The sequence below is a fragment of the Lycorma delicatula genome, chromosome 2 (assembly GCF_047948215.1).
Source record: "Lycorma delicatula isolate Av1 chromosome 2, ASM4794821v1, whole genome shotgun sequence".
Lineage (NCBI taxonomy): Eukaryota > Metazoa > Arthropoda > Insecta > Hemiptera > Fulgoridae > Lycorma > Lycorma delicatula.
The window spans coordinates 107,404,150-107,427,970 of NC_134456.1; the positions used below are offsets into that span (position 1 = coordinate 107,404,150).

Below are 23,821 nucleotides of genomic sequence, written 5' to 3' on the forward strand. Positions count from 1 at the left end.
CATTTTTCCATAAGCCTGATCTTGGCTTCATGTCTATCTACGTCCTGTGCTGTGTCTCTTCTTTCCTCGAAACTGCAGTTCAAGCGGTGGTGTAGACGACAGTACGCACACCGCCTCAAATGAAACTGTCCTATAAGCTGAAATCACCCCTAGCAACAGCTTCCTATAGACTCTGACCATTCTTGTCAGATTTCACTTATACCTTAAAGAAGACCCCCAGACCTTCGCAGCATATAACATTGGAGAAGTCACTGCCGATACCATCAACTTCCTTTTCGACGCTCTTGGGGCGCTCTGTGAGTTCAAAATAATATTGAGCGCCTTTGCCATATCTTCTGCCCTCTTACAACCGCTAATAATGTGTTCAATAAACCGGCAGCTCCTCTCAAATATCACCCCTAGATATTTTAGCTTATGTACCTCATTTATACTTTCTCCTCTATCATTATCTTTAACCTACTACTCACTTATCTATCTATCTACTATCTACTATCACTTATCTACTACTCACTTATCTTTAACCTACTACAGGAGAGTCCAACCCATACCTTGCGAGCCACCGTGGCTCGCGGTTACTTTTGATGCGAGTCATTTTATCAACTTGGGCATGAAATGTCTAAAACTTATTTGCTCTTTAAAATACAATACCGCGATTAATGGCCACAGTTGCTCAGACATTTCTTTAATTTTAATGTATAGAAAGAAGAAAAGACATTAATTATAGGTATTAATTCAGTCGATTATTTGTAAATTTTTTCTGTTTTATTAAATTATTACGCCACTGACCAGGAATATTTTCGTTCGGAAACTGCATCACCCGAAGCACTCTTCGGGATACGCCGGTTTATCTCAGTTTATAGTGGCTGTGCGCTGACACTGGCCAGTAGCTACCGAGAGGGCAGCAAGATTGGTTCGTTGAGTTATTTTATAATACAGAACTGTTATTTATCACAAGTGGTGTATGAAGTAACAAGTGGTTTCATCCAGGTATAAAAATATTTGTTTCTATTTATCACAACATTAGTCATTATTATATATAAGCAATTATTTTGTAACCATGTCGGTAAGCATGTTTTCTAATCATGTCGGCACAGGAATCAGAGAAAAAGAAAAACGTGTATACAACTATAATTTTCACGAAGAATGGGAAGAGATATATATTTTTATTTATTTTAACGGCAAATTTATTTGTTTGATTTGCGGTTCAACAGTTACTGATTAGAAAAAATGCAACATAGAACGACATTTCGCAACAGCTCATAAAACATATGATACTGAATAGCCTCCTAACGGCAATTTAAGAAAATCTAAATTGAAGGAAATGAAAATCGTATTAGTTGCCAAACAATCTTTGTTTACCAGGTTCATGAATAAAACGAAAGCTGTTATGATTGTATCATTTAAGATTTCACATGTACTTGCAATGCACAAAAAAACCGTTTGAGGATGGCAACATAATTAAAGAATCGATGCTTGCTGCATCAGAGATATTATTTCAAGAATTGAAAAATAAGAATGAAATTATGTTAGCTATCCAAGAAGTTCAATTACCCAGAAATTCAGTCACTCGTAGAATAGAAGCAATGTCTGAGGATATCAGAGCACAATTAAAAGACGATTTACAAAAATGTGTTCTTCTAAGTTTACAGAGTGATGAATCAACAGATACCTGTAATGTAGCTCAAACAAATATTTTGATAAGGATAGTTTTTAACGATTGCTCAGCAAAGGAGGATATAATGTCAATTTTGCCATTAAAAGGAAATGCACGTGAGGACATATACCAAGTTATTAAAAACCGTATTACAGAAATTAATCTTCCGCTTCAAAAACTGCCATTACAACAGATGGCGCACCTGTCATGGTTGATTCTGATGTTGGCTTCATCACGTTTTACAAGAATGATGCTGAGTTTCTAATTTTTTTCACTAACACTGCGCCATACAGCAACAGGTATTACGTACAAAAGCGCTCCATTATGAACACGTCATGAAAGTTGATCTAGAAATTGCCAATTCTATTAGTGCCAGACCACTTCAGAACAGATTATTAAAAAAACTGACAATGAACTCGATGCTGAATATGGAACTTTAATGTTCCATTCTGGAATTAGATGGCTTACTAAGGGAAAAGTCCTGCAACGATTTTTAGAGCTTCTTCCAGAGATAAAACAATTTGTAGAATCTAGAAACGAAAATTATGTAGAACTTAGTGATCATAGCTGGTCATCTGATTTAGCCTTTCTTACAAAAGAACAAGTGAAATGAATATACTCAATCTTGAACTTCAGGGAAAAGAAAATACTATTATTGAATTAATAGGAAGTATCAATGCATCTAAATCAAAATTAAATTTGTGGATGGTCCAAATAAAGGAATGTAACTTTGGTCACTCTACAAATTAAGAAATATAAGAAAATTAAAACAAATAAATATTCTGAAGCTCTCACTGAGCTTAAAAGTAATTTTGAAATTAGATTTTCTAATTTTCGTAAAATTCAGCCAATCGCTTCATTCATTTTAAATACATTTGTTGATACTAATATTTCTGAAATATCGCAGCAAATTGCAAATACGATAAATAAAAATGCTACTAATCTAGAAATGGAAATAATTGATTTTCAGCCTGATCTACAATTAAAAACAAGAATATCACAAACAAACTTTAGGATGCTCGTAGATGAGAAAAAATATCCACTCTTAAAAGAAATTTTTCAAAGGCTACACTCCTGCTTTGGATCAACTTTCCTTTGCGAAGTGGTTTTTCAAGAATGAACTTGCTAACATCAGAGTTCAGATCCAGGATAACTAAGAACATCTGAATGAATTTAGCTATAACATCGTATGTACCAGAGTACAAGAAACTGGCAGAAGAAATGCAATGTCAGGTTTCACATTAAAATATATTTTTCTTATATTTAATTTGTATTTTAATAAATTACGCATTTTATTTAATATATTGCATTTTTTTTCATCATTACGTTTAAAATATACGTTTTAAATTACATTTTAATTACATTACGTTTTAAATTACGTTTAGTATACGTTTTAAATTTACATATTAGAAGCAAAATATATGTGTGGCTCACCAAAAATGTTAAATTCTTAATTGGCTCAAACCCGTTAAAGGTTGGACACCACTGACCTACTTTCGTCTTAAGTATGACAAAATTTCAACCCAAAAACGACTTTATTTAACATTTTAGTGTCTCGATATCCCATATAAAATTGTTTACGTATCTAATTCTGCTGATAATGACTTTTCTTTATGCGAGTAGTTATTTTCAAATTTTATATGAACACTGGAACATAAAATTACATACATCAGAAAATAGTTTAGCTGGTGTTGTAATGAAGAAAGAAGCTATTCAAAAGCACGGTCCTTTCTATGTTAATCCATACGTTTTGTTTTAAGTTAAACAATAATTATGCGATGCAATTTTCCCTATTATTTAATTATTTTCTCTCTAGGCACATCTCGATTATTGCTACAATACTTCTTTTTTATTATAAATAATGATTTTTGTTTTAACCGTTGAAAAATATTAAATCTGACCGCAATTTGAACATATAATTTTCCGGATGAAAGACAAAGTTGTTACCACTCTGCTACGAAAATCGGCGAGTATTATAATAAAACTTACCTCGTGTAGGGAGTTTAATTTTTACGAACGTTTAGTCGGTGCTTAAACTCTTCAAATAAAATTCCGACCTCTGCTACAGAGTAGCAGATTTCTATCCTTCATGCAGAAAATCCAGTTAAGAATCTTGATTTTGTTAATCTTTTCATATTCTACCACAATTCATATTTTTATGCGCATATTTCCCGGTTAAATTGGTGAATTAATCATCTAAAACAAAATAGATAATAGATACTCAATAAAGATTAGATTTTCAGAGAAAACTTGTAGTATTTCTTAAATATGTATTTTTTAAATATTAAAAAAATTCAATTTTTTATACCATTTTTTTTTTGTAAGTAGAAATTTTTTACTTAATACTTTAATTTTGTTCTTAAGATATAAACAGTTATTTGTAGTAGAATAAATCGTTTTTTATACTGCAGTACTTAGAATAATAACCCTATATTGTTGTTTATTAATTTTTGTAAATTCTATAAGGGATGACGAATTTAAAAAATAGTCATCTAGTAGGGTTACCGGCGCAAATAATATTTCCTTTATATTGTGAGGGTGAAGATGATTTATTTCCAAGAAAAAAAGTGATTTAGTTCTTTAAACGCTCATCATTATGCGACTTGGGTTTAAAAAGGAATAATAATTTCTTTTAGATACCGAAAGAGATGGAATCAATCTACAAAGAACAGATAGGCCTACAGACTGATCCAGGACCTCCAGAGATGACTAAATAGCAAAACCTGTCATCTTTAGCGGTCACTGGTGTTTTAAAGCACACCTATGTGGGTAGACGTTCAGATCATCCGCGGAATTAAACTATTGCGCGGACGAAGACACCGTAGAACACACAGTGTTCGTCTGGGATCGGTTCTGCAGTATACGGAAGCATGCTGGAGAGAATTCGGCCTCCTTTCTCGGATAATATCATATCATGGGGACTATGCTGCGGACTGAACAGATGCGGCACACGGTGTGTTGGTGAGGATTATTCGTACGAAGATGGAGGAAGTGCAGGGGTGAATAATTCCCTCTGAGTATCCCTTGGGACTGCTTTCATACTAAACCAGATACGGAAAAAAGATGCTCCTAGAGCGATCAGGTCCCAACAAGATTTCAATATCGATGTTAGTTATTAAATTTAGACAGACAAGATTCGTTAATAAGTAAAAAGCAGAAGAAAACCAGATAACGAATCGAGAACCAAATGCTACCTCGCTGCAAAAGTCAATAAAACTCTTATTAGTTAATAATAATAATAAACCTAAATGATAAGGGTTTCTCATGGCATGATGGAAAATCACGCTTCTTATCTAGTACATTGAGATAAAATGAATTGCATTTTCATTACGGTTTTTAAAACGTGGAAATTTTTAATTCTTATATACAGATAATAGATACGCAATAAAGATTAGATTTTCAGAGAAAACTTGTAGTATTTCTTAAAACAAATATTGTTTTTATTTTTTCATCAAGCACTTTAGTCAAATTTTACTCTTTTTACATAAAGTAAAAAAAAGTGTAAATTTATACTTTATTTTACATAAAGTATAAACTTTACTCTTTTTATACATAAAGGAAGATTAAAATACTTTTTCTTTTTAATATGTTCCGAAATAAATTTTTCGAAATTATAACTTCAGATAAGAATACTTAAGATTTTAATCTACATATAAAAATACTTCAATTGTCATTTGCACGCAACATAATCATTTCCGCGTACCATAATCATTGTCATTTCCGCGTACAGTATCACATAATCCATAATTTTATATCAACTTTATTCAGATATTAAAAAATTATATTAATTTAATGTCTAAGAATATCTCAAACAGACATACAGGTATTTTTTGTAAAAAAAAAAACAACAAAAAAATTGTGACTTAATTATTATTAAACCAAAAATAATCATTATCTGTATAATTTTTCGTATCCAATATAAAATAAGGATATCAATGGGTTTTAGAACCGTCAGATAACAAACGATTTGTCTAATCGATTACAGTCTTAAGTATTCATCTGATTTAACATATTTTACCTGACACTTTCTCGTATTTACCGTATATTTTTCTTAATACTACTACCCAAGTATATTATTATACTTGGTTATTAACTGAATTTTTAATAATAATAGTTTTGACGTGAATTCGTTAAGAGAATATCTGCTATAGGCACAGTATTTCAAAGCAGAATAGCACTCTTACTATTCTAGATTCTTGGACTCTAATGATTTTTTATTAAGGCAAATACAAACTTACGTCTTAATCGTGTAAAGCGGCGGTTCTCAAAATTTTTTCGTACCACTCATGTGAATTACAGATTAGTAGAGTATCACTGAATTATTAATCCACCGGACTGGTCTAGTGATAAACTCGACGTTGTAAATCAGCTGATTTCGAAGTCGAGAGTTCTCAGGCTCAAATCCTAATAAAGACAGTTGCTTTTATTCGGATTTGGATACTAGATCGTGGATATCGGTGTTCTTAAGTGATTGGGTTTCAATTACTTACAAACCACACATCTCAGGAATGGTCGGCCTGAGTTTGTTCAAGACTACATATTTACCGGTACAGTTACATTACGCTGATAATTAAGTCGTTAACGACTTTAATTGTTGATGCGACTTTAAATTTTAAAAAAAAGTAAGATATGTAATTAGAATAACGATGAAATATTGCATATGTAATTTAGCGATGGAATTATGTCTCAGAATGGTAGAACAATAAAAACTTACAATCTTTTTTGAAAGTTATCAGTTTGTTTAAAAAAATCATGCATTACAATTTTTTTTATTTATTACAATTATTTTAATAATTTGTTTACAAAAACATTTATTTACTTAACGAAGAAATGTTATACTATACATTTACGTACATTAATGATTGAATTTTCTTCAAGATTGAACATTTAGTGAAAGGATAGTGCTACATGCTTGAAAGAAGTAAAGAGACTTGAACTTACTTTTATGTTCAAATTCGGGTCAGGGTTCAGTTTAATGCGAAGTTTATTTTTTCTGTCACCAAAACAGAAAATAAGGTTTCACAAATATGTATGGGAGAAAATGGAATTAAAAATAAGGACGCTTTTCTGGATAGCGACGGATATTTATTTTTACCTTTAGCCAAAATTCATATTATTCTAATTTAGTAAATTCCATTTTCAAACCTCCATCGCAAGATAGTTGTATCAAAGATGTTTCGTTGTTAGTTAGGGTTCCAGAAATGATATCCAGTATGAAGGGGATTCGTATCTTTAAGGGATTCAGAACAGTATTCTTTAAAATATGCTTCAAATGTTTCAGCAAGCATTAGGAAATGGTGTTTTACATTATTGATAAGGTTATCTTCCATTTCAATTTTTTGTATTATAACAAAATTTTCCACATTTGGAAAAGACTGCAGGTTTTAACTGAAATCATTATTATTCATCGTTTGACATTTTTTGGTAAATGCTTTTATTTTGCGTCTACAGAAAATTGATTTATTGTTTCACCTTTTATAATTTAAGTCATTGAGGCGATTGAAAATACCTGATACGTAGACTAGTGTTGTGATCGATAGCTCATCTGTCAATCGATCACGCAGTTCAAAATCTGTATCCATTATGAAGAGCTGCACTTTTGAATGTTACTCACTCAAACTTGTTAGCAATTTTGCTTTAGAAAGCTATCTCACCTCTTTGTGTAGCAGTAATTGAATACGGTCACTTAATAAAATTAAAACAGAACAGTAGCCAACGCACTGTTTCCAGTCCAGTCCATTTTCTGCAAAGAAGTCATCCAGCTTTTTGAATATTTCATCGGCAGTACTTCGTGTTTAATTCTATTTGAAATACATACCGCACGTAAATCATAAGTTGAGCATAGTATAATATACCTATCGTTTTCTCGAACGATACGATGAAAAAATCATTACTTTTGATTTGAGTTACTGAGTTCTCTTTTAATGCCGTGATTTCAACTCTGCGTTGCATATCATTTGACAGTAGTATCAACGCATATTTTGGTTTAGAAGTTGAGCTCAATGGTACAAGGTTTTAACTGACGATATTTGTCTTTCGTTGCTCTATTAAGCAACTTATTCATGTTAATTTATGTTTTATGCCAACAAAACAAGATCAAATTAATTTAAGTAAAGTAGGTACATGAGAAATAAAATAGCTATAGACGACCTATAATTTTACTAAACTACGTTCACCTTGTTTAAATTTTTTTTTAATATTGTGTCTTATTTGGTACACATACCACAGTTAGAGAACTGCTTGTGTAAAGAAATGATTCTACTAGAAAGTTTAGTTAAAACTTACTTTGTTAGACCTCTTTTCTCCAGTTAATAGGAATAATAAAATATCCATTTAGTCGAATTTTATTAATTTGTAGTGTATTTCTTACAGAGGTTTACCTGTATTACGTGAAAATTATCAGTCAAAAAGGTATTTTGTTTAGATTTTTTATTTTAAGAAAAAATTTATTAACGAAATGAAATGCACAGAAAAGGGGGATTGGGGAATAAAATACAACCACCCGCACTTGTTTTGCTGTTATTATGAAGTAATTATTATATTTGAATTCAGCATTCACTAATTCATGTTTCTTCATTGAAGAAGAAAGTAATAACTACTACTTGTTTAGTTTACTAATTACTTATGTATGTTTGTTAACCTATCAAGCTCTTAATAAAATAAGACCTTCAGTTGTTTATTTAGTAAGGAGATATTAATTAAATCAGAAATGATTATAAACATCACTTCTGAGTAAAACTCGTTGACATATTTAACTTAATCTATTATCACGCGTATTTAAATATCGACTTGGTTATACACAGTATAAAAGTAAATTCTTAAGAAATTTTTTTTTTGTGCAACTTGTTTTTTTTTTCTAAGAAAGTAAGATTTTATAATTATTAAAAATATGAAAACAAACGTTTTATCAAGTATAAAGACTTAATAGGAAGATATTAAAGACAAGATAAGAAAACAATTTAGATTTCAAAAATTAAAAAATGGAAAAGTATAAAGAATTATTGCTTACTAGCAGATCCGGCAATGCTTCGTTATTGCTAGATTTGAATATATATATGGATTAAATGAACACAATTGAAAGTTTGATAAAACATTAACAAAATGAGCATTACGGAACTTCACAGAATTTAACCTTTCCCTTTTTCCGTTTAACACTTTCCTTGACCCTTTTCCCTTTCCTTTTTCTCCTTTTCCTTGACCCATTTTCCTTTTTACCACATTCTCTTTTCATTTTCTCATTTTCTCTTTTCCTTTCCACACTTTCCCCTTTTCCTCACATTTTCCTTTTCCTTCCCCATTTATCTTTCTCTTATTTCCTTTTATCTTTTTTATTTTTTCTCCTTTCTCCTTTCCATTTCCTTTTCCCGTTTTTCTTTCTCCCCGTTTTCCGCTTTATCCTTTTTTCCATCCTACGTTCTTCCCTTTTACCTTTTTCGATTTTCCCTCTTTCCCCTTTTCCCCACGCGTAAATCGGACACACATATCGGAAACATTGAAATAGAATCGTAAAATATTTAGTATAGCGTGTGTTGCTTTTACGTCCAACAGATAGCGCTGTTTTTTAAAAAAGAATGTTTTTACCTGACTCAGTTGTGACATCTTAGGTATATAAATAGTAGGTGTATAAAAACACGCGCGTATTCGAATGCAACGTTGTGTCAAAATTTCAAAGCGATCGGTGAAGAACTTTAGAGATTTAAAATTTTGAACAAACGAACATTCACATTTTTATTTATATAGATCAGAACACTATGCAGGAAGTCAAAATAGATGTTTAATTAAAATATAAATGTTTACTTTATCGGCTACAGCATTACTGCTGCTGCAGTAGCTTAGCTATAGTACAGCAATCGGAAAACGTTTTAAATATCGGGAATTTAGCATTTCAAGACCCCGTTAACCTAAAAAACACACGCACTTGTGTTGAAGTCTATTTTAATTAATATATAAAGACTGGTTCAACTAAAGTCTTCGAAAATGACTCAAAAAATCTTTATGTGAGGGGGTTTTGATGGTATTAGATATCAAGAAATAATTATGCAGTTTATAGCTTTGCTCCATGCTGATGAACGTGATTGCTAGCTACAAGACGGAGCAACTACATTCACGGCAAACAGTAATTTGCAATTTCGTCGATAACTGGATAATTTCTCGTGGTGAATGGCCTCCTCGTTCACCGATCCTGAGTCCAGCCGATTTTTATTTGTGGGGCTTTTTGTAAGATAATGTGTACTCAAACAACCCGCATACACTTGATACTTAAACAAAATTTGAGAACTGTGTGTCAAATATCACTGCTGGAAAAAGTCGCCGCAAACAATGTAAGAAAACGCGTTGATTCATGCATTGAAAATCTGGTGGACATTTCCAGCACTTATTATAAACTTGTAAGTAATACGTTTGTAAACGTTAGTCTTAATTTGTAAATTAATAAAAAGGCTTTCTAAAAAACAATCTGTTGTCATTTGTGTTGCGAGACTTTACGATCACCCGTTACAAGCAATACATAATTGTCAATCATCAGATATGGTGGCAAAAAGTTTTGATTATATTTTCTTCTTGTATAATTAGGTTGGGAAACTATTTATGTTTTTGTACTTTAGACAATCTGTCTTTGCTGATTGTGTAGGGAGGCTGTTTTACTTCTCTGATCACTTTGAACAAAACTTCCAGTAGATGCACTTCTGTAAGAGTATCAACATCTGGGTCCATTAAGGACTTTCATAAAACATCCTCGGCAGACTTTCACTTGGGTCCCACAAATTATAAACTGAAAATATGAATTACTGTCCTACATTTTTCCCACGTATAATTATTTAACTTTCAATGTATTTCTAGAATACATAACAACAATGGTTTTTTTCTAGACTGAGAGACGTTTCATTACAATAGACCATTGATGTATTCTAAATATATTTTTCTGCAAAATCAACTTATCAGCTTTAAAATTCATCTTAACAAAAATTTTGACATCATCAGGAAACAAAAGGATCTTGAAAGAAACAAAGATAGCGATGTCATTTATGTGAATAATAAAAAGCCCAAATTAGAACTCTAAAGAACATCAAATGGAGCAGTATACAAACTAGAAATTCTAAACCTTTACTTTAAATGCTAGCTTAAAGAGGTAGGATTGCTGTTTGTGATACAAAAAAGAGTAAATTTTTACAAAAATAAATCATGAGATGTCTTGGCAAAGGCTTTCTGAAAATCTAATTTACAACATCAACCTGTTTCTTACCTTTGATCTCAGGGACTATGAACTCTAATATTTCATCAAGATTAGTTAGTGGTAGACCTCATAGTTATAAAACCATGCTCGCAAGGCTAAATACTATGAAAAACAGAATTTTGGTGGATAATTTTTTTAGACTTTTGATACCAAATTCAAAACTAATAAATATTTCAAAATTAATGCAGATCTTCCTTTTTCAAAACAGGAAAATCAGGGAAAAATTCCAATAGTTAAACATAAACATTTGTTGCAATACTGAAGCTATACAACCATCCAGACCATTGACAACAAACGGTAGAATACCATCAACACTAGTTGCTCTCTAAGTCTAAGAGATTTCATACCTCCTCTTTTAAACTAAAGCACATCAATAGTATCCATATTGTAATCTCCATCACAAAAGACAATATATGAGGAATTATTTATCTGAAATCCATGATGAAAATAAAATCCATATCCCTCCTGTAACTCTTCTGAATCAGTAATTATCCTATTGCCCTTTTTTATTGGTCTCACATCACAGTTTTAGTTAAAAAATTTGATGCAGGCACCACATAACTTCCTTGTTTGCCTATTAAATTTCATATATACATTTTTTTAAAAATGAAGAGTACATAAAATTTTATTTCATTAATAACTTCTGATGTTTTTTTTTATTTTTATTGCTATATTATTATTTATGGAATTTATTTATTAATTATTTTATGGAATTATTATTTATCGTAAATTTTTTTTACAAGCAGGGGTTAATAATTATTAATAAATCAATATATTTAAATTAAAAAAAAAAGGAGATGAAGTCTGATTCGAACTGATGTGCCATCCCCTTCTAAAATCCAAATATTTCATTAATTAAAATTTCATTTGGACATAATTCTGGAATCAATGAAAATAAGTACCACTTGATATATCATTGAAAATTTCTAACCAAAAACATCTGCCTCACAAATGACTAACTAGATAATGATATTTCTAAGTTAATGAAAGTATCAATAAATCCAAAATACTAGGTAATTCTGAGATAAAATTGTCTTGGTATGAAGCTTGATTTGGGTTTCATCCACATACACCTTGGTTTAATCTGCTTAGTCATTCTGCCATTAAATAGAGTTTACCTTTAGAGTCATCAGAGTTATCTTTGATTGTCTGTGGATTCATTTCCACATAGATGTAGAGTCATCTGTTAACTATGATTATGAGAACTGAACACAACTTCTTTGAAAAACTCCAATATTACAGGTGTCTGGCAATAAAGGGCACGATACAAAGCCTCACCGTTATTACCTTTATTTGGCTTTTATCAACAATTTTTCTCCATGACCTTTAAGTTTTAGTAATGCATTCCTTTACTCTTCACCCAAAAAGAAGGACAATCAAATATAAGATATTCATATTTGCCTAATGTAACTGATAGTACTCAATTTATCATAGAATGATTCGGTAGTATTAAATTGGCCTGTCCAGTTCTAAAGGCAGATTCACACAGCTCAGCTGTGGCAAGATTTAGAGTGCTAATTGATTAGAGAAACAGCAGACTATATAAATAAATCTCTTGTACTGATCACCCTATTTAATAATACATATTATAGATCACATCAGTATGAGATAAAGTATAAATATAATATAAAAGATAGATGCAATTAAAATTCATATTAATTATTTAAAATAAATGCATGAAATAATGTTGAGGTAAATTATTATATATAGAATATTACTACAGTGTAATTCACATTTCAGAATATGCAACTGAAAATTATATATTTGTGTAATTTGAACGGAATGCAGAAAAATCTGGTTTTAAACTTTTTTATTTAATATTATTTAAAAATTTATCTACAGAGTAACATTATTTTTAAAAGAAAATTTTTTAACTGTATTTGAAATAAATTGGTGGGAAGTTTTTCAAATAGTTTGGTAATTTATTAAAAATGGCAACATAAGTTTAATAAAGCCCTTTTTTATAAACTTAAGTACTGTGTTGACTAATACAAAATCAGTACTGTTGTCTAGATTGGTAAGGATGCACATTGTTAGTTTGTAATAGATGACTATTCTTTTTAGAAGTGATTGTTGAATTATTTATTAAAATAGATCATATTTAAATGTTCTAGTTCATATACAAAGCTATGTTATACGTTACTACGCACAGTTAGCTAAATTTGTAAATTAAGCTTTCTGTCGATGTGACCAAACGTTTGTCATAAAGTTTTGTCAAATGTTCTTTTTAATTATTTATTATTCTGTGTTTTTTAAGTTTCAAAAGAGAATTTTAAAAAATACATGAAAAAGCATCATCTCACCTCACCGTTAATTCAAAGAATACAAAGATTATGAGAATACCGTTCAGTACGAATCAATTCAATTCTATGGCGTTTACGCGCCATAGAATATTTCTAGCCAGTATCGATACATGTTGTAATATGGAAATATCGAACTGCACGCAAGCTTTACATTATTTCATGTTTTTCCTTCCCTAACGGTGAAACTCTAATCCATATTACTTATAATTATTATTTGAACATATCATTGTTCTGATGTTGTATATGTATTTTACGAAGAAATATGTATATATTTATTTAATATGATATTTTGCGTTACTGTAAATATATGACATGTTTTCGATACTTTGCGAGCTCGATATATTTTATATTCAATTTCCGTTATGTTTTGTGTTATATATTTGGCGGTAATTGTTCAGTAAATGTTCTTTGGTAAAGGTTAATTTTATTGTGTTTTATGTTAAAATGTATATCAAATCTATTGTCATTGATGGATTTAAATCGTATGGGAAAAGAACAGAAGTTAAGGATTTTGATCCTGAGTTCAATGCTATTACAGGCTTAAACGGTAGTGGGAAGTCAAATATTCTGGATTCTATTTGTTTTGTTCTTGGAATTACAAATCTGTCACAGGTAAATTTGTTGATTTATTATAGTTGTTTACTTTTTAAATCTCTTTTAGTAGTTTAACAGTTCATTGTTAGAAATAGGTTAGGAATGTATAGATTTTTAGTTAAATAATTAGCAGCATAGGAAGAATTTTTACATATTGAGTATTTTGTTTTGCTTTAAATTTATTAATTCCCTGCCGAGGAAAATGACGAATTAACAGTTCGTACTCAGTATTTTTGTGTTGTTTTCTATATAGTAATCTGTAAAGTGAATGATTTAATTTATTGAACATTTTAGGGTAGTTTGGCATTAGCCCATTGCTTGTTTTTTGTAGGGGCTATGTGTTATCACATACAAACTTGAGCTTTGTATGTGATAAACTTAGTGACATTATTTATGTTTATAAAGTCCAAGTTTCTTTGGTTTTTTAAAGCTTTACAAATTAAGTAATTTTATTTTACAGTTATAAAAATGTTATAAATGCTTACAAAATAATGCAATTTATTCGAAATACACGAAAAACTATATTTTAATGTATAGACGAAAGCTTTGTTAGATTTTATAATAACAGTGGTATTACATTATTAAACTGTATTTATTAGAATGTAATGTTAATATAATCACACCTTTCAATGTAGATTTTTATTGAGTTATAAATTTCTGATAAAAAACCATACTACTAAGAGTGTACTCATTTTTATTAAGTGTGAGCTTTTGCGTATTAAATTTATTAATATTTTTAGGTTCGTGCTGGTTCACTTCAAGAACTTGTGTATAAAAGTGGACAAGCTGGAATAACTAAGGCAAGTGTTACAGTTACATTTGATAATAGAGACCGTAATAAAAGTCCCATTGGTTATGATCGTTATGAAGAAATTACGATTACACGTCAGGTAAGTTTACTTTTTTCTTTTTATTTTCTTATAATTTATCTCTTTCATATCAGAAGTTGTTACAATAGATTAATATTTAACATAAGTATTGATTTGCAATTTTGGACATGAAAATCTGGGGTGAAAATTATACAAATAATTAATTTTTTATGACAAACTAGACCAAAGTTACATAAAATTAATTGTTTTGAAACTTTATTTAATAGTATTTTTGAACTTTGTTATGGTCAGCTTCATATTTTCAGTTTGTCCTCATCTTATGTTAACTGGTAACTATTAAGACAATAACATTTTATACAGTATGCAGTTAGTTGTTTGCCTCAACATTTTTGTATTGAAATTTCTATTGTAGTGAGATACGTTGTACATGTTATCTGTGTACTTCAAAATTAAATTTGTAGTAACTTTATTATTCTCCAGCCTAATGGAAAGACACTGTTATTAAAACAAAATGTACTAATTTGTTTCCATTCATTATTTTATCTTACTATGTATAGTGAAATGTAATCAATTTAATCTGTTTCTGCTAGCTAGAGAAGTTCATTTGCACTTATGCTGCAAAACAAAATCAACCAGTTAGACAATCAAAATCTGAGAGTTGCCAAAAGTTGAAGATACTGTCAAGTTTTACAAAGGCAGATCTTTCTTCTTAACATTTTTGTAAAAATCACTTAATGATGTTATATTACACTGATGGTGTGTAACTAATGTTTGTGTCAGTTAAACTAGAAATGTGTAACATATTCTAATTTCTCTTTTTTAACTTGTGTCATGATAGTTTAATTTATCTATGCAAGGGTAGGCTTACCATATGTCCGTAATTAGCCCAGACAGTCCTGGTTTGTTAGTGCTGTCCAGGGTAATGTCTGGTTAAAAGAATGTCTGGGTTTTGAAAATTTTATGACGCGAGGATTTTTTTAAATTTTAGGCCTATACGTTCAACATCATGTTTTTAAACATTCTCTTACAGCTGTGCATCTCTCAACCAACCTTGGAGCAAGCGCTGATGTTGAATTTGACGTGGCATGGCTACCAGTCTCGCTACAACTTTTTACCTTGTCATTTGGCAACACAACAGGGGCAATGTGTTTATGTTGTTTTCTTGCGTGAAGTAACTCGTCTACACATTTTTGATCATTTTATCTCTATTCATTTTTTGTCTCATCGTTTAGCAGTGGGTGAAAGAAAATGTGTTTAATTTTAAACTGCAACACGAATACAAATTTTTGAAATTGTGCAATGACAGTAACAATGAAAATGTTTATTGCACTCTATGGACCGGAGAATTTTCTGTTGCACATAAAGAAAAGGGTGATACAAAATATTAAGGTTTAATATTTTATATACTGAAATATAATTTGATAGAACTAATATTTATAGAGCTATTAACAATTAAAAAATTTAAATGGCCATTTTGGAATTTTCAAACTTATTTTACAGGTGTTATTGGGTATGCTCACCAAATTTCATTGAAATATCTTAGGGTGTTCTTAAGTTATGCATTTTTATTGAAAAAAAAAAAAAACAGAAACAAGTAAGATGATGGGACATTTGTCTCATGAACTTTTTACTTTGATGTTCTGAATCAGTCCCTTAAGTTTGGCCAACAGCTTGGGACATCTTGTATAATGTATAGTCAATGACACCTCTGTGTGTGTGCGAACGCGTGCAGTTACAACAATTATGTTTTATAATATAATTATTGCTGCTGCAGGAATGGGTCATGTCTATATGCAGCCAGTGAGTAAAAACAGATAATATATAATATAAAGATGATGTAATATAATCTTATTTGCTAGATTTAAGTAACCAACGAAGGATTCAGTGTATCAAAAATTAAATACAATCAACTTTGTTTCTTATAAGTAGAGAGTTCCACAAGAAAATTCAACATTCTATACATAGACTTCTTATACTATTTTTCATTTGTTTTGTAATTCTTATTTTCAAATGTTTTACATTCATTTGGTAATTTATTAAAATAACACGTCACGGTAAACAGATGATTCATTTAGCTTTTATTTAAAGTGATTTTAAGTATTATTTCTGGTTGTAGGTGTACTCATATTAAATTTATTTGAAAGAAATTTGTTAAGGAGAGCAAGTACTTCTAGTGCATACTCTTCCTGTAAATTACAGATAGCGTTTTCCTACCATCTACATTATTTACATTTTTTACAACTGGGTACATTATTCAGTACATTTATTTTAAGCCACATGCTATGATAACCGTATGTTACTTAGTCATAATACAAACCATACATTATTGAATACAAGTCTTTGGTGATATTACTTTGCATAATTTATACAATATGTAGATTAAATATTTAGTCTGTTTACCAGACTATTTATTTATATGAGCATTCCTTCTTAGTTATTTACCTATTATTAAACCTAAATATTTACATTTGAAATCTTTGATTTCCAATAAAAATATTATTCAACTCTTTCAGCAAGTAATCAATATGATTTGTAAATGTAATGTTAAAGATCTTGTCTACATTGAAAGATAATTTGTTAAAATCTAACTAGCATTGTGACATTACAGTATCATCAGCATATTTTCATCTTGATTTAAACTGAATATGTCATTTGTTCAGTGTGTTCGAAAAGTTACTGTACACTGGAATTATGGAAGTGTAATTACAAAACTTTCCTAATTATTACTTTGTATTTTTATTTCATTATTTTATAAAAACAGAATTAAAATAACTGGAATAGTTTGTAAAAGGTTGAAAATTACTTCCTCCAACATCAACACAACACTGCACATGTTTCAGTTTGTTTAAACACTTTAATCTGCTGATGTACAGGAATATCTCATACGTATACCGTTACTGTGGTTTTTAGTTCATCAGTCATGCTTGGTCTGTTGTGATATACTGCTTGTTTGCTGCTCTCCATAGAAAGTAATCTAGGGGAGCCAGATTGTGCAGCCACAAACCCCTCAAAATGATTCGTTCATCAGACATTACATAAAAAATTCATTAACCTGTTAGATGTGGCATCATCTTGTTGGAACGAACTCTGATTGATTTCCACTTTTGTTAACTGACTAATGAAGTTGTTAAAACAGCACTAACAATCACTGTTAACTGTATTTTCAAAAAAATATTGGACCCACAATGCATGTTCTACTCGCACCAACTGAGACTCCAGTTTTTGCTTTGTGTAAAGATTATTCATATAATTCATGGGGGGTTAGTTGTCAACCTCAGTCGTGTATTTTGTGAATTAATATACTCTCCCATATGAAATCATGCTTCATCTGTAAAAAAAAATGTACTATTGAGGATATCTACGGCATTTTGGTCAATAAAACGTTTTAACTATTGACAATAATTTAGTCTTGTGACACGATCTGTAGATTTCAGTTCTTGAATGCACATTACTTTGTAGGGAAAAAGTCTTATTTCTTTTCTTAACAGCTTTATGTGTGGTAGCAAGTTCGATATCTTGCTGCTCTGCTAACTTGTGCATTGATTTAAATGGACTTTTGACCATAGCATCAGAAATATCAAGCAGCTTCTATTTGTTTAGTTTCGGTGGCCTTTCACATTGATCAGCATCTTCAACAGGTCAACAGAGCCTGTTGCTTGTCCATGTAAATATGTATTAGGGATTTTTCTAAATATATTTGGGGCATTTAATAACTTATGGTGGCCCTCTGCCCGGTTTCAGATGCAGAAGTGTAAGTGTACACGAAATGAACTAGAAGTGCTTTCAAGTTATTTCAGCCATTGGACTGTTTCCCTGCGTGATGGCGGCTCGGAGGTTCGTAAGACCTTAACTAAAGGATGCCCTCAGGGCAGTATTCTGAGTCCCCTTCTTTGGATCATAGAATTCGATTCGATGTTGCATTTAAGGTTGCCAAGTGATTGTCATGTCATTGCTTATGCTGACGATGTGCTGCTACTGATTGAAGGGGATTCACGGAACGAGGTAGGATTCCGAGCTGCTCGTGCTTGTGAGACTTTCCGACTGTGGAGTCTGCGACATAAGATGATTTTCAGCCCAGAGAAAACCATATTGATGTTGATTAAAGGCCGATTGGCTGCTTCCTGAAAAATCCGGGTTCGGATAGTTTCCCCATTCGGTACATTACGACTCAAAAATATGATGAGAATTTTCAGTTCAAGGAACATCTACAGTATGTAGCAAAAAAGGATTCTGATGCTTTTTATGGAATCCGTAGAGTCATTCATCCTGATTGGGGATTGAATTACCGTACCATGCGTGTCCTTTACAAAGGTGTCAGCGAAGCTATTATACTGTATGCTGCAGCTGTCTGGGCTCACCGCATGGGTTTTAGGTATTGCGTGGACATTTTGCTGCAGGCCCAGCGACTCCTCTTACTGGCTGTTATAGGTGGTTACAGAACAGTCTCACAGGAGGAGGCAATCTGTATTATAGCTGGAGTCAAACCAATGGATATCTTGGCTAATGAGCATAAGGAATGCTACATTTCCAAGGTAAATAACCTATTGACATCAGAATGAAAGTAGGAGATTGAAGACTGGGGCCTTGCGTCTTGTCAGATCAGGTGGGACGAATCCCCCACAGGTCACTACATGCAATGTATATTTCCTAAAGTGTCTAATTTAGGTGCGATTAGATGGGTCTCCCCCAATCAGTATATCACACAGTTTCTCTCTGAGCATGATGCCTTTCAGGTGAGTTTGGCGAGGTTTCGTTCGGTGGATTCGAGTCAATGCCCAGATTGTAGGACTGATGATATCGTGGACCACGTCCTCTCTACATCTGTCCCCGATACTAGGTTGAACGTTCACAAGCTTTTTTTTTTTTGTTTGTTTGTGGGCGAAAAACACCTGGGCGTTATCGTCGCCCGGTAGTTATTAGTAAAAGGGTAAAATAACTCCGAAATAATAAACTATACAAGGTGTAAACATAATATTAATCATATAATAAAAATTTACTAAAACAAGCCAAGAAGGCAAAATAAAACTCAAAACTAATACTACAGACAAAGTTGATAAAATATAAATGTTAAAATAATAGATTAAAGAAAGTATATAAAACTTACCTAACTCTGATGGGTTGCGTAAAAATCGCCTCCCCGGATAGTAAAATTAAATACATAGAAACAAAAAATCAAATTGAAAATAAAGGTTAAAATTAATAAAAAAACTCCTTACAGAAAAACATATATGAGCATATTAAATCCTTTGCAGTAACCCAGTACTATGCAAAAAGAGAAACACCCGTTCCAAAATCCCGCTATCATTGCACAAGATATCACTCGTTCATGAGCTGTTAGGGAAGTTGAGGGAATACATTCCTTTCTTGATCTCTGTACCAACTGGATGATCTGCGAGGAATGGTCTATAGTGGCTGGTTTTCTTTGCGCCCTTGCGGTGTGTAGGTCTGCAGAGGGAGTTTGATCGAGGTACTCGATCGTGGTAGGATCCCGGGTGGCTAGGGTTCCGGCTTAGGCATTGGACTGGTTGGAGGTAGGCTCATTGGCATCATGCCACGGTTATATTGGTATTGTTTGTGATTAGATTTGGGACTGTCGCTGGGAGAGGTGGCTACGCTGCCGGTATGGTGGCCCATGTGACCGGGGGTGTGGCTTTCTTCTGCCAGTGGCGGTCCTGATCGTGACTTGGTAATGCCACGCAAGACACCATAATGGGACCAGGTGGGGGTGTGGTGTTTGTCCCCGGTTCCTGCACGGACTGGAATGAGGTTGCGTTCCTCTTGTTAGGTGACCTAAACTGGTCGACTTATTTGGGTGTAAGTCTGAATTTCAATATTGCGTAAAACACTACTTTGATTGGTATGAGTGTAGTACTAGAATACAGAAGCCTGTTGCTTGAAATTTTTCGATAAGAGCTTGAACTGCGTTGTGGTGATGAACAGGAGGAGTATTTGGAAACTTTTCAGAAAACTTGTGCTCCATTAAATCATACTTGTTTGTCACATTCACAAAGACTTGTCCAACGAGAAAAATGCATTCCTCTACTGAATGAACCATTATATTTCTCGCAACTATTAATTATGATAAATGAAAATACCTGAAAGGAAAATAAGCACATTCAATCACAACTAAACAACTGATGTCTTGGTTTATTATTGATCAATGGTCAAGAACCCACAGGGCAACTAATCTAACGCTGAAAGAACAGATTGCATCACATAATTCAAAATAATCATAATGACAAATATCATTTTCTGTTTTATGTTAGAAAGTTGATAGTAAAATTGTTGTATTTCCTACCGTTTCAGTAATTTTTTACATGAATGACATTTTGTTTAACAAAAATTACTATTCATGTGCTGTATTTATTTTTCTTTTATTTGAGTAAACTGTTTGTCCATGTATTTTATAAAAATGTAGTTCTCTTCATTTTGTAACTAATTAACTGCAAACAATAATTGTTTGTTTATAATTTATAGAACTATGAGTATCTGAAAATTTACAAAGTTTTGCCTAATACTTCTAATATTTACATAAAGTATTCTAATGTTAAAGTCATATTTAGAGTTATTTAACTTTTCTACATCTTCAACTAAAATCTGTTGTATTTTAAACTCTTCTCCTTCATCTTCAATGTGATTGTTCTCATGTACAGCACGTGAGTGTTGATTAACATCATTGCCTTTACCTGTCATTTTTAATCAAAGGTTTTTATGGATATTGAGTTTTTCTTAATTTTTCTTTGTAGAAGCTACTTGTAAATCTCGCATGTGGAAGAGTTTATAGCTTTATGTTAGTATTGTATTTTAAATTAATGCAGTTTAATGCATTCAGATTCCTTTTACTACATTCTCTCACTGGATGTTTTCCTGCACAAATATAGCAGTTAGAATTTTATAATACATGCAACATTTAAAATGCATGTTCAGATCAAAATGGTCAAACATTCTACATTGACTATATCTATAGTAGATGTATTTTTCTTTCTTCAATTTTCATATACATTTATATCAGTTTCAATGATTATATTCCACATTGACTTTTTTTTTCTCAATATTTATGTAGTTTACTTCATAGTTTTTCAATATGTTGTTTTTATCATAAATTTCTTGTTTGATGTTTTCAGATGTTTCTTCAGCCTTCTTAATTTTTCTATTTCAGTATTAATTAGCTTTTATAGTATATATTTCCTCAGCATCTGTATTGTTTTGGTATTTTATTGTAACTTTTTTTAAAACTAATTGTTGATTTGTGTTTTCGTTTGACTGTGTAAAGTATTTTTGCTACCTTCCACTATATATATATATATATATATATATTTTATTATCTTCTATTTGTATTATGACATTTGGTATGTTTACCTGATTATTATTATTTATAACATCAGCAAAAATTGGTTTTGAAGCTGTAGGTATTGTATTGCTGCTTATCTTTTCCCTCAGATGCATATTATTCTCTTTTAATTCATTGTTCAAATCTTTTAGAATATTGCTTTCATCATTCAGTTCTTCATTGAAGACTTTCAAATGCATAATTTCAGTTGATAATTTTAGTATCTGGTTTGTGTTAGTGGTTTTCTCTTGCTGATTGTTTTTTGGAGGAACACTAATTGAAATTGATTGTTGATCTTACCCTCAGAATTTTCATCGCAAATAACCAGTAAGTTAGTTATATATTTACTGTTTTTCTTTATATTAAAGTTACTTTTGTGAAATATACTATCACACAGGATACAAACTACATTTATAGCTTTTTGTTCTTTATGCCACTTTAGATTTATATCAGGAAGTATTGACTAGTGTTTATACCCGCCATCACAGGAGACAATATCCTCAATTTTTTTTAATTTAATAGAGGTTAATTTTAAAGTTAACCTTTCTACTAATCCTGAAGATAATTTTTTATTAACCTCAAGTTTATTAATTTTGTAATTTAAGATAAAGCCTGATGAGTGTTTTTCCACAGGTTTTGTAATTCCTTCCTTGAAAGGGAAACATTCAAGTGATTCAGTATGTGAAAAAGGGTCACAGGTGTGCAACATAAAGTCTTTAATGAAAATACAGCAGTCAATAAACATCTACTCCCAAGCATAAAAAAAATCAAAATGATACCCGTTTAGTGAGAAAGAATCCATTTTTGCTGTCAGCTGCTATTTCTAATGGCTATTGTACAAAACCTATGTGTGAAATTATCACAATGACCAATTTTTTAATTATAAAAAAGTACTGAATTTTATCATAAAATTTTTGTATTTTATTTGCTATACAATTTTTAGAAAATATTTAGTTTATTTTTATTTTTACATATATATATATATATTTTTTTTTTAATTTATTTTGTTGGTTAGCATAACTAAATTGAATTTTACTTTATAAAGATAATTTTTCTTTATTTTTAGATTGTTGTTGGTGGAAAGAATAAGTATATGATAAATGGATCAACAGTACAGAATAAAAAAGTAAATGATTTATTTAATTCAGTTCAATTAAATGTAAACAATCCTCATTTTCTCATCATGCAGGGACGAATTACTAAAGTTCTAAGCATGAAACCACCTGAGGTCAGTATTTTTTTTATTTATATGTATGTGTGTAAAAATTGATTTTTTAATCAGTTAGTTTTATTTATCTTATGTATTTCTCAGTTCATTTTGATCTTGTGCTTACCTTTAATTTAAAAATATTTACTAACCTTAAACCATCATTTATTTGCTTTATATTTTATTACCTTTGGCTTCTGTATGGTTTATCTTTACACTTAGGTGGTGATTTCTGCTAAATAAGAGTAATGAAAATAAAAAATTGAAATTTTTTTTATTGATTCCAATTAGCATGTAACAGGTAATTTGAAAAAAATATTAATTTTAATAAAATAGAATAAAATTATTTTCCGATACTAGAATGTATCTAATCTGCTAACCTATTTATTAAGCATATATAAGTTGACATTTACAAGGTATGTTTAAAAAGTAAGGTTACAATGTATCTGTAACTAGAAGGGAAATTTTACGTTTCAAGTAGGCACCACTACGTGAAAGGAAGTTCCAAGTGAAGAGAATAAGCCTAGGTTGGGGTCAGTAGTTGATTATTTACATCGGAATTGTGACTTAACATGAATCTGGCAATTCCTGATCCAGCCAAGTGTGAAGTACAAGCCCTCATCTGATATCTCGGTATCACTAAAAGTGAAAAGCCCATCAACATCAACCAC

The 23,821-nt window shown here is 31.1% G+C and overlaps 3 protein-coding genes across 3 annotated transcripts in view; 2 read left to right on the forward strand and 1 right to left on the reverse strand.

Moving 5' to 3' along the window:
• The window catches only part of LOC142319078 (cytochrome P450 6a8-like), a 38,493-nt gene extending 35,243 nt beyond the window's left edge, over positions 1-3,250 (reverse strand). The window contains exon 1 of the mRNA XM_075355955.1: positions 3,089-3,250. The gene's annotated coding sequence lies outside the window, so the exon portion shown is untranslated. The remainder of the gene's footprint in view (positions 1-3,088) is intronic.
• Positions 1,413-1,919, forward strand: LOC142319926 (uncharacterized). Its single transcript, XM_075357600.1, has one exon. The coding sequence runs from the start codon at positions 1,413-1,415 to the stop codon at positions 1,917-1,919; it is 507 nt and encodes a 168-aa protein (XP_075213715.1).
• Positions 3,251-13,509: 10,259 nt separating the features above from the next.
• The window catches only part of SMC2 (structural maintenance of chromosomes 2), a 68,094-nt gene continuing 57,782 nt past the window's right edge, over positions 13,510-23,821 (forward strand). Inside the window, exons 1-3 of the mRNA XM_075355956.1 lie at positions 13,510-13,801; positions 14,524-14,673; positions 23,010-23,171. Of these exons, the coding sequence (XP_075212071.1) occupies positions 13,634-13,801; positions 14,524-14,673; positions 23,010-23,171 (480 nt within the window). The 5' untranslated portion in view covers positions 13,510-13,633. The remainder of the gene's footprint in view (positions 13,802-14,523; positions 14,674-23,009; positions 23,172-23,821) is intronic.

Bases quoted from the DNA above. Each gene is read 5' to 3' on its own strand.
- LOC142319926 (XM_075357600.1), top strand. From the start codon at position 1,413: ATGTACTTGCAATGCACAAAAAAACCGTTTGAGGATGGCAACATAATT.